This window comes from Zingiber officinale, chromosome 6A (genome assembly GCF_018446385.1).
Source record: "Zingiber officinale cultivar Zhangliang chromosome 6A, Zo_v1.1, whole genome shotgun sequence".
In the NCBI taxonomy this organism is placed as follows: domain Eukaryota; kingdom Viridiplantae; phylum Streptophyta; class Magnoliopsida; order Zingiberales; family Zingiberaceae; genus Zingiber; species Zingiber officinale.
This window is the reverse complement of record NC_055997.1, coordinates 104,497,688-104,509,866: the sequence shown is the minus strand read 5'-3', so window position 1 is coordinate 104,509,866 and position 12,179 is coordinate 104,497,688. Positions and strand designations below refer to the sequence as shown.

The 12,179-nt window shown below is 33.7% G+C and overlaps 1 protein-coding gene across 1 annotated transcript; it reads right to left on the bottom strand.

Moving 5' to 3' along the window:
• Positions 1-7,069: 7,069 nt before the first annotated feature.
• Positions 7,070-11,620, bottom strand: LOC121997223. Its single transcript, XM_042551525.1, has 5 exons — positions 11,472-11,620; positions 8,528-8,645; positions 7,808-7,901; positions 7,498-7,584; positions 7,070-7,426 (listed from the first exon to the last, which is right to left on the bottom strand). Exons 1-5 carry the CDS (start codon positions 11,509-11,511, stop codon positions 7,286-7,288), a joined length of 480 nt encoding a protein of 159 aa, XP_042407459.1. The 5' UTR covers positions 11,512-11,620; the 3' UTR covers positions 7,070-7,285.
• Between the last annotated feature and the right edge of the window lie 559 nt (positions 11,621-12,179).

Below are 12,179 nucleotides of genomic sequence, written 5' to 3'. Positions count from 1 at the left end.
TATGACAGCTTAGTCATTAGTATAAGTGGGAGATTGTTGGAGTGTATACTGAAAGCCTAAGCTTTATAAACATTCATTATGAATAAAGAATCATATTTGGTCAAATTGTCTACATTTAGTTGTAGTTGTTCAATTAATTTATATTGTAGATAACATAGCATGTGGTGTCACATGCAGAAGATAATGTTATCAGTACCTTATAAATTATAAACAGTAGCTCGCGACCAAAATGGAAAGGAACAAACCATTAGAAGGTCGTAGTGTAATTAGGTATCAGTTTATCTTGACTGTATAATTACACTAGTACACTCAGAGTGTATTGAGTAGGACCATTTGAGGTCGTTTCTTTTATACTGACTTTATAAAGAAACAAAGACCTTGGTTATTATGGAAGTGTGTGCTCTTAATCCTAATATAATAACAAGCACATATGTTTGATATTTATTTATTTAATTTATCAATGTGTGAGATTTAGTTTGATGAATCAATAAGCCCGATAAATTGGGAAATGGTATCACTTATAGTGTGTGTTGTTGATTATAGAAGGAAACTGTGTCCTAGTAATCTAGGTTGAGAATGTTCCCAAGAGGAGCTCATAAGGATTGTCATGTTAAACCCTGCAGGTGGACTTAGTCCGACATGACAATAAGGTTGAGTGGTACTACTCTTGGAACTAGATATTAATTAAGTGAGTTGTCAGTAACTTACTTAATTAGTGGACATTTGTTATCTTAAACACAGGGAGACTGACACACTCATAATAAGAAGGAGCCCAAAATGTAATTTGGGATTGGTGCGGTAGTTCAATAATAGTTCTCTAGTGGAATGAATTATTATTGATAAAATTAAGTTGTGTGTTCGGGGCGAGCACGGGATGCTTAATTTTATCGGGAGACCAAAATCAATTCCTCCTCTCGGTCCCTATCGTAGCCTCTTATTTATAGAGTACTATACCCACCTATACCCACCTTCTATACCCACCAATAAGGGGCCGGCCAAGCTAGCTTGGGGACCAAGCTAGGGCCGGCCTAGGTATAAAATTGGGTGGTCGGCCCTAGCTTGAACCCAAGCTAGTGGGGGCCGGCCAAATTAATTTAAAAAGGGATTTTAATTTAATTTTTATTATGTGGGAGATATAATTTATTAAAGAGAATCAAAATTAAAATATCTCTCTTGTAAAAGATTTACAAAAGATTAAAGAAAGAGATTAGATCTCTTTCCTTATTTGTAGATTGGTGAGATATTTTATTTTCTTTTTAAAAATTATTCACATGTTGAAAAATTAAAATTATAGAAATTTCCTTTTATCAACCATGAAGAGATTTTGAAGAGAAATTTTATTTTTTAAAAATTTCCGGAAACAAATTAGGAAGTTTTAATTGTTGATTGAAACTTGTCCAATTTGATTTCATTGATGTGGCCGGCCATAAGATTTCAATTGGGGAAATTTTATTTTTCTCAATTAAATCATGTCAAGGAAATTAAGGAAATTTTATTGTAATTAAATTTCCTAATTTGCCTAGGCCAAGGAATATAAAAGAAGGGGTGAGGGTGCCTTCACAAGACACAACCTCTATTATTTTCTCTCCCTCTTTTCCTTGGTGTTGTGGCCGGCCATCATCTCTTCTCCTCTTCCTCTTTGTGGTGGCCGAAACTCTCTATTGCTTGGAGCTCTTGTGGAGGCCGGATACTACTTGGAGAAGAAGAAGAAGAAGGAGAGAAAGCTTGCATCTCTTGGAGCTTGGTTGGTGTTTTGTTCTTCATTCTTGGTAAAGCTTCTTTGTGGCCGAACCTAGCTAGGAGGAGAAGAAGGTGGTTGGTGGTTTCTCATCTCGGAAGATCGTTGCCCACACAACGTCCGAGGTTAGAAGAGGAATACGGTAGAAGATCAAGAGGTCTTTCTAAAAGGTATAACTAGTATTTTTTCTTTCCGCATCATACTAGTTATTTTTGGAAAAATACCAAATACAAGAGGCTTATGATTCTAGAATTTCGAATATGTTTTTCGATGTTGTGTTCTTTTGTTTTTTATTTTCCTTGTGATTTGATTGTTCTTTTCGGTTAACCTAAAGTTATTTTAGGAAATTAAATATTAGCTTTCTATAAAAGGTTTTGTCTAGTCGGTGGTGGTTGCTCCCATATCCAAGAAGGTCATGTGCCTCGCCACGTCAGTACTGGGAACCGATTATGGAAATTAATATTTATTGGAATTAATAACTTAAGGTGATTTGGGTCGAACGTGTTAAGTTCCGCAGGAGACCCAAGTCAAAACCTAAAAGAACGAATAGATTAAGTTTTGGATCAAACGTGTTAAGTTCCGCAGGCGATCCAAAATTTAATTTAAAAGAACACATGATAGCTAGGAAAAGGTTTAGACCTTTATACAAAATTTTTGTACAGTGGAACCTCTAGATTTTCCGAGTAGCAACCAACAATTACATTGTATTTTTAATTTTAAAAAGTTTAGATGTCTAAAGTAATTTAAAATTGTCATATATAGTTTTTATAGATAAGTCTTTTAAATTTTAAAAGTCGTTCCACATTTAGCGTTATAATACTTTTCATAAAATAGAACTGAATCTAATTGAATCTAATTAAATTGAATTAATCAAAATCAAATAATTTTTTTTTTAAATTAATAGAACTGATTGAATTTTAAAATAAAAATTGAATAAACTGAATCAATTGATAAAATACCAATTAATTTAGTTAAAAATAATTAACCGATTTTTTTTAACAATGTTAGAGATCTATCTATTAGTTAATGATTTAAATGTTTATTTACTAAAAAAAATATTGTGAGGACTTGTATTAAAAGTATAGATTTGAATATTGAAGAACAACATTTTAAAATTACTTTACAAAACATATTTATACCTGCAAACTTGCCTTCCAATAATGAATAAATTTTATTTTATTTTAGTTGAGTCAAATCATCTTGAATCAACTAAAACTCAAAAAAAAACTTATTAATACTTTTCCAATATTACTTTATGCAAAAATAAAAGGAACTCAGGAGAATGACCTCTAAATTAACTTAATATTGACCAATAGAAATAGAAAAAAAATCTAAATTATTTTCTTAATTTAAATGCTTTAGGAGAGATGAGAGAAGATTAAAATTTTGATGATTTTAATGATGGAATTAGTCACTCTTTATTTCCTTCTTATATATAATAACTCAGTTACTATTTTAGTAACAAATTTTAATTGGATCTTTAAATTCATAAATTGAAGTATGAAATTTGATCTTAAGTTTGTCAATTTTAATATATGGAGTATTAAATTAGCAATACAAATTTAATATTTAATTTTTAAATTAGCGTTTTTTTAAAAATATATTAGTTACAAAATAAATCGAAATTTTTTACATCAGTTGTTAAATTTGAGATGTTAATTATATCTGTCTAACTTATAATCCAATACAGTTTATTGAATTTGTATCATTTATAATATTTATACTGAAGTATGAAATTTGATCTTAAGTTTGTCAATTTTAATATATGGAGTATTAAATTAGCAATACAAATTTAATATTTAAATTTTAAATTAGCGTTGTTTTTTAAAATATTAGTTACAAAATAAATCGAAATTTTTTACATCAATTGTTAAATTTGAGATGTTAATTATATCTGTCTAATTTATAATCCAATACAGTTTTGTTGAATTTGTAACATTTATAATATTTATACTAAATTTGAATAATATCTAACATCAATATTATAATCATTAATATTACAACGTAACTATTTATCCAAAAATATTTATAATGTTCCAAAATACATATGGAATTATAATCACATCGAAATGTATTCAAATATGTCAAAAATTTAATCCCACCACACAATTTCAAAATCTTATAAATACTTAAACAACTATATATATATATATATATATATATATATATATATATATATATATATATATATATATATATATATATATATATGCTAAAAAAAGATTTATATGTATACTAAAAATGATGTATTATTAATCTTTGAATTTTGAAGTGATATATGAGCTATAAATGTATAAAGCATAGTTGTATGAAAAAATATTTTTCCATATTCCTAAAGCACAGAAACGATATTGATGAAGAGTTACAGTATTATTGAACTTGTTCAAGTGGTCGTCCGGGTTTGTTGATCCATTATACTTCCCTATCGCCAGAGGAGCATAATGTCTGGGTAGCGGATCCTGTAAAATTGCCTCAAAGAATTGGCGGTTGATCCGCTCAGGCGACAAATCAGCTCGAGGAGCTATCCCCTTCCTTGCATCCTGAGCCGGAGCTTCATCTGACGAAGATCCTTGGTCTTGATGAGCTTGTGCAATTTATGAGGGCGTCTGGAACAGAGCTCTATGAAACGGTATCGGGGCGGACGGCGCTTCCGCATGAGTGTCGATCGGGCCTTTGTTTTGTCCCCATATGGAGAGTTGCTCTGGCCGGTCCTCGTGCGTCGCTCGGCCTCCCGATGCCGAAGTCGCTTGCTGCGCCATTTATTCGGCTAATGCCTTTTGCTGCTGCTGCTCCACGATTTTTGCCGCCTGCGCCTAGATGAGCGCATCGAGCTTCTCTTGAGAGAGCGTCACAGTGTGAGGTCTTCCAGCTTCCTCCATCTTCCACTAGACTTGGATTCAGGTGCGTTCCCACAGACGACGCCAAATTGATCCTGTCCGAGTGCCGAGTCAATGGTCGCTAAGGACGTAGCACTCTCGTTGACTCCGCGTGGCCCTCTGAGTGACGTAGACCTCCGGCGAGAACCTACAAGCACAAAATTGAGCCAGGAAGGGGTTCCCGACGACGACCCTCCGACGCTCAGGTCAGCTCCCGGCGGCAAGAAATCGAAAGAGTGACGAGAACTATAGCTACAGTGATGAAGCGCGCCTATCTCCGTTGAAGTCTGGGGGTCCTTATATAGGGGCTCCCTGAAGGCGCGTGCACGCTTACCGAGATGTACACGCTTCTTAAAGCATATCTGTAATGAGTGTGTCAGAAAAGCGTGTCTGACGTCATACCTCAATAGTACGAGCATATCCCTGACGTGACAGTGGAAACTTTCGTCGTACGATTCTCTATCTGATCCGACCGCCGACCATGCTGCTTGTCGGCGACGCTTGTCTCGAGGAAGATAGAGTTACATGCTCCTTTTGTCTTGTACCAAGCCGGACAGAAGAACCGTTCGGCTAACGTCGTGGTCGGCCGAGCGGGACATCTGCTTAGCCAATCATACGGCGGCCCCGGCGCTGCTCGGACGAAATGGGAGAACCTCGATGGCTATGGTTCCCGCTCGTCTGAGACGAAAATCGCTCAGCTCACGTCCCCTGCTGTTAAGCCGTGCTAGTCACCTGCCGGGCGTCGAGAGGTCGGACCTGAGCCGAGCTGAGGTGATGACCGTTAACTTTTACCTTGACTGTTGACTTTGCCCTCACACGTGGCCTTAGACCCTTTGCCGGATGAGGGCCCTATCTTACCACCATATCAGTTACTATTTTAGTAACAAATTTTAATTGGATCTTTAAATTCATAAATTGAACTATGAAATTTGTTCTTAAGTTTGTCAATTTTAATTTGATCATAAGTTTGTTAAATTTGAGAAGTTAATTATATCCGTCTAACTTTTAATCCAATACAGTTTATTGAATTTGCAACATTTATAATATTTATACTAAATTTGAATAATATTTAACATCAATATTGTAATCATTAACATTATAATGTAAATATTTATAACTAAGTATGTTTCAAAATACATATAAATGTCACAGAATTATATTCACATTGAAATGCATTCAAATATGTTAAAAAGTTTAATCCCACCATGTACACAATTTCAAAATATTATAAATACTTAAACAACTATATATATATATATTAAAAAAAGATTTATATGTATACTAAAAATTATGTATTATTAATCTTTGAACTTTGAAGTGATATATGAGCTATAAATCTATAAAGCATAGTTGTATGAAAAATTATTTTTCCATATTCCTAAAGCACAGAAAAAAAAAGACTATGAAAATAGATTAGTGATAATATTTTTTTTAAATATAATAAAAATAATTATCATTAATTACTTTTAGCACAATTCAATTTATTCCTGCCAGGAATTACATAATATATAAGTAAAATCTCATCATGAATTGGTATGACATTCATACCATAACATATGAACATAAAAATTAGAAGAAAATGAATTTGGGTGAGGGGAGAGGAAGTAAATATATAAATATTCGTTATTTTTTTTATCATTTGAGAATAATGAACATATAATGTATTATAGACATGTAATCATTATGCTTGAAATGGATATTCTATTCCACTTAGAGATTTGAGAGAATATAATCTTATATTCCTTAAAAAGTTCTACTAAGTGGAAACAAAGATTCAAATTCTCACTAGAGATATTCTTAAGTTTTAAAATGTTCATTATTGGTTAACAAGCATTTGTATTTAAAGAGTAAATATAATAAATTAATTCTTTCCTTCTTTCTGAAAAATTCAAAACAGCAACTAAAAATTTATAATCAGTTAAAAATTTAAAAAGAAGAATTCTTGTCAATTAAAACGAAGCTTTAAATAAAGTAGGAGACCAATTGAATTATTTAAAACTTAAGTTATCTTGGTGTTCTATATATCCTAGAAATTGAATAAACTATTGACCTATTCTCTAATTTCATTTTATCACTATCTCTTAATCAAATTAAAGTAACCCGTTCTCTCAAAGAAAGTTATTTTTATCTTTCTTAAACATTTATTAATTTTTCTCTTTTAATTCTTAGCATTCTTTTTATAGTTATGAACCCTAAAATGCTATTTTGTTATAAAAATGGCTCCAGAATCAGTTCAAACGCTCCTAAATCACGAATCCAACAATCAAACTCTAATCCAGAACTGTGAGGATCGAACAAATCCTAAAACACAATCAATTATTTCGAATATCAACCATACTAAACTTTGATCCACTTTCAATTCATTCTGATATTCAGGAGAACTTACTTTTTTGCCATTTTTTTTTCTTTTACTTTTATTTACTCTTAAACCTTTAATGCTATCGATAAAAAAACAAAATTAAACTGACGCATCGGGTCAAGTTTATACTTCAAAATTGCTATCACAATAGTAGCTCCATTGCTCAAAGATTACAATAATATGAATTAGCAAAAGACAACACTTTGCAGAAATGAAAACTGATAATCATACTGAAGAGAAAACAGACAGATTTTATGATGGAATACGTCCTTGAGTCAACAGGCTTTTAAGGAGAAATAGAGATGAGTAAACTTACAAGGCTGCTTCAAACTCAGAGTCAGCTTGGGCAGGCTCTATCGCCACCTTCTTAGCACCGCCTTTTAACCGAGTTGCAACCTTGTCAATGGCGCTATTCAGTTGCCTTATCTTTGCATTGAGTGTTTGACGAGTTTCCTGGTATGAGTATTCGTTTGATATCAAAATATTGACAAAAAGCAATAAAGGATAGTTGAGTGAATTGTGACCTCTAGCCCTAATCCTTCCTCGTAATACAATGGTCGTCTGGCCTTCCGAAATCCATGTTCATCTTCGTTGAGTAGTGATCTCCTTATCTGGACAGTAAAAGCGAAGATATATTTCAGGGAGATTAACAATGAAATGAGTAAATATCAGGAAATGCAAAACCATCCCTTCACATTTCCTGTCAGTGAAATGCGTAACAAATGCAACCAGCAAAGCATGTCAATGCAGAAGTGAGGTATGGTCATGATAATGGAGATTGAATTCGGTGAGTTATCAGAGAAATTCATGGAATGAAAACTGCAGACTGTCCACCTGCGGAGCAAATACATAAGCCAGAGTTCCAAAAACTGCTCCTCCTATAACAAACCCAGCAACAAAATCGCCACCACCACTTCCAGAATCATCACTGCATATAATGAAACAAGTCCACGAAACTTAAAACAAAATAAAATAGCAAAATAGCATTGTGAAAATGTAATTGAAGCAAGTTATCTTACAATTAGAAGAGGTTGATCAGTTGATGACAATGGAGAATACGAGAAACAATGAGCAAAAGTTATTGAGTAATGGATGATAATAAACATTCATTAGTAGATTCACTAAGTTTGAAGCTGATCACAAAATATCTGTGTCTGCAATCTGTAATAATGAGAAAAAAAATCTAGAGATGGAAAATAAGAAGTCATATAACACTTAATGGGAGTTGTGCCAGCCAAAATCTTAGATTCAAATCAGTTAGAATAGCTAAGTCTAAGTATGAATCATCGGTACACAGAAATGACAACTTAAGTGAAAGATTATACAGATGTTGCCATCAAGCAAAGTCAAACTAGGAAACACGGGCTTTCTTTAAAAACCAAGAAAACCATGCCTTTTGGTAATATATCATAAGTAGCCAATACGAAAAATCTAGCAACCCAAACAAGGTCTAGCTAAAGACCAAAAATCTGTCAATAACAGTGCTAACTTGATTTAAATCTTTTAGGTCCTAAAGACCTGTAAGAAAATATATCATAAGCATGTGATACTTACCTGTACTTAGCACAGACAGATAATCTCGGGCTGGATTTTAACACCTTTGACTTTTGAGGAACAACCAACTTAGTTGGATAACCACTTAAAGGTTTGAGCTTCCCATTCTGTAAACCACCTATAGATGAATTGGAAAAAGAGAAGCATATTTAGCAAGCATCATGAATCCTAAGTTTATATTAACAATTTAAAAAGTTGATAGCATTGAATCACCAATTCTGTTAATGCACATAAAAGTTAATGAAGATTATTTTATTTTCAGGATGCCTTCGATTTCTTTCCTCTCATCATTTTCACACTCTATTTATCAAAGTATTTAGCATCACATAAAGGAAAAAAAAATTGGTTCTGAAGATGTAACTATTGGCATGATTAGTTGTCATACCCAATTGGCACACATGCTTAACCAATTAGATGATAACTAGGGATGTAAATGAACTAAACAGTTCGCGAGCTATTCGGAGCTCGATTTGGTAAAAAACTTGTTCGAGTTCGTTCATTTATCTTATCGAGCCGAGCTTGAGCTCGATTTCGAGCTCGACAATTTTATCGAGCCGAGCTTGAGCTTAAGGACATTCAGCTCGTGAGCTCGCGAACATGTTCGTTTATCGGCTAGCGAGCTCGGGCTCGAGCTCGGCTCGTTTAAAAGGCTCGAGAACATGTTCGTTTATAGGCTCGTGAACTCGGGCTCGAGCTAGGCTCGATTAAAGGGCTCGCAAACATGTTCATGATGTGTTGAATTTGGAAGTTTAATGTAGTAGTTTCGGATGTTCAATGATGTGTTAAGTTTATATTATTTTAGTTGTTAGGTTTGTTGAATATATATTCAAATAAGTTTTTGAACTCGCTTAACAAAATTGCAAAACGAACTTTAAAACGAGCCAAAAAAACGAGCTCTAAAATGAGCCCGAGCTCGTTTAACGAATTAGGCTCGTTAACTATGATAATCGAGCTAATAACGAGCCGAGCTCGAACTATTCGCGAGCTTGGTAATTCCAAAATGAGCTGAGCTCGAACCTTGTGATAAAAGTTCGATTTGAGCTCGAGCCAAGCTCAAGCCAAAATATAACTTAAATGAGCCGAACTCCAGCTTAATACTGTTCGGCTCGGTTCTGCTCGTTTACATCCCTAATGATAACCAAAAAATGGGCATGATATGTGTTCTATATAATAGATGAAATTTAATGTAAAGCAACTGCAATGTAAATGTGCTTCCACAGGTTATCTGGGTTATGGATTTAATAGATGTTTATTTTGTACTTTTGAAGAGATGTATATTGCAAGTTATGAATATGGAGGATTTTGATATAAAGAAAGTGAAGAAACAACAAAAATCAGCTAAAAGAAGACTGCAGAATTAAATAAACTATATCTATAATAAACAATGTAAACAAGAGTTCAGTTCTTTGGATGCATACAAAACACAACTATCTCACATTTTTTCACATTAGTAGGTTCAAAGAGGTTAAATGTTAGATGCCCAAGCAATACTTCGTACATAAGCAAAAAATGATCTATATATCATTTATTCAATAATGGTGTACTAAAACTTAAAGAAAGTCTCACATGAGAAAAAAAAAATAGAACTAATCATAAGAGGAACCTTTTTTAAAGCAATTAAATGACAATGGCTTAGCTAAGTAGAAAAATTGAAGGATAGCATGGGACAGTGGAAATTTTTGATGTATAGAAGTGCTAACATGAACATAAGTCAATTTAGCTAATGCGTTTATTTAGTGAGAAACATTCTATTGCATCTAGTGAGGATAAATGAATGCTCGTGATAAAAAACATAGGAAAGCATTGATTAACAATTAAGGAAGAACATTTTAACATCATTTGTAGTTATCAATGCTGCTTCTGAACATAAGAAGTCAAGAATCCTGATTCTAATTGCAAATTATTATATTCAAACCAACTTAACAAAGTTTTACTTGAAATTCCAATAAAAGAAAACATGAATTCTGTTCATAAGATTACTCAGCATATTGAACTCGCAAATGATGGCGTCCTTGATCCCAGTACACATTGGTACACATATAAGATAAAACTTGGTGGAGATTATTGCTCATAAGGGCTTATGAAGTAAGTTAGACAGACCATCAGACAAACTCACTTGTAGATCAAAATTTTTATATTGATTAAACTTTTGCGAAAGAAAATTTCAAGGTTTCCAGCAAATTCAGTCATTTCCAAGTCATCTAGTATTTCACATAAGTTTGTACTCCAATCATATCTAAAAATCACTCAGGAGAATTTATGGAATTTTTGAACTAGTTCCAAATCATCTACTAGTTCTGTAGTACTACCAAATCATCTGTAAGTTCCACATTAACTCTATTTTACATCATCATCATCCCTAACTATCAAGTTTTTAAGATAGGTGCATAACTTCAAATAATCTTCAAATTAAAAAATAAGTTTACAAATTAATCCTGACTACTTCATTAAATCGCAAAGAAAGCAGTGTTACAGATTATGCAGGAATGACTACATTTAAGCATATGACACACGATCGAGAAAATTACACCAAAGAGAGTAAGAAAATAGGTTCGCAAATAATTGCTATCCTTCAATATAATTCGTTCAGAAGTAAAAGGTGTTCAGAAACACAAGTCATTAAAGTAACTATAATAAAGTACTCAAATTGCACTTAAGATATCAAATCAAGTCAAATTAAGAATCCAAATCTAATCTAAAATCCTTCAAGGAAAATTCAGCCCCATTCCAGAACGTGGAACCGAAGTATCTCTAGAAATAGCACAGCCGAAAAAGATTCCGATTCCTCACCTACTCTCTACACACGAATAGATAAACATGATTATACAACGGAATCATGGATTGGGATCGGGTCCGGTCCCATAAACCCTAAAATCTACCGAGAAGAACCAAAGAGGATGAGTGGCTACCAGTTGGATTCATCAAGAAACGAATCGGGACTCACATATGACGGCCGGAGTAGCGAAGGAGGTCGCCGTCGCCATGAGCAAGGAGGAGTGGAATGGAAGAGTATCGAGCGGAGCTTCCAAGGGAAGAGCCCTCGTCGGTTGTATTAAAAAAGGATGCCGGTGCTCCTCTTCATTCCTGTAATTACTAACATACCCTTACTCGTGTCATGAGTGAAGTATTTGGAGACGTTTGATTGTCGTTGGACAGTCAGGAGTTGTGGGTATGATCGTTATTATAATGTGTATTAGAGGTAATATCGAAGCACAAGAATTTTAATCGTCTAATTATTATTCGATTAGCTTCGATGACACCGATGCGGGGACTCGAATTTCTTGCTGTTAGAAAAGTTCGGCACCCGCTTTGCGAGACGGAGTCAAGATGATAGGACGTTCGGCCTAGTGACAGGTGCGTCGTTTTGGGAATGGGTAGAAACTTGGGTACTTTTAGTCAGTTGGAAATCATCGGTGTCTTTGATTTATCCGCTTTTAATGGCTAAATGCCACGTAAGAATCAGATCCAGACACGTACTGCCTTCGAAATGATCTTAAATAATTTTCTTTTTTACAAGTTGTTACTCCGACAGAATAATCAATCCGTGAATCCGGCCCATAAAAATTTTTCCTACCTCAATTAAAAAAAAATTATCAATTAGATAACATTGATTCGTTCCGTTCAAAAAAAAAAAAAAAAAAAAAAAAAATCG

Excerpts from the sequence above, each read along its gene's own strand:
- LOC121997223 (XM_042551525.1), bottom strand. The coding sequence starts at position 11,511 with ATGGCGACGGCGACCTCCTTCGCTACTCCGGCCGTCATAT. Across the intron at positions 8,646-11,471 it reads CGCTACTCCGGCCGTCATAT|GTGGTTTACAGAATGGGAAG; the intron begins GTGAGTCCCGAT and ends ATTCATCTATAG. Across the intron at positions 7,585-7,807 it reads CTTATGTATTTGCTCCGCAG|ATAAGGAGATCACTACTCAA; the intron begins GTGGACAGTCTG and ends TTTACTGTCCAG.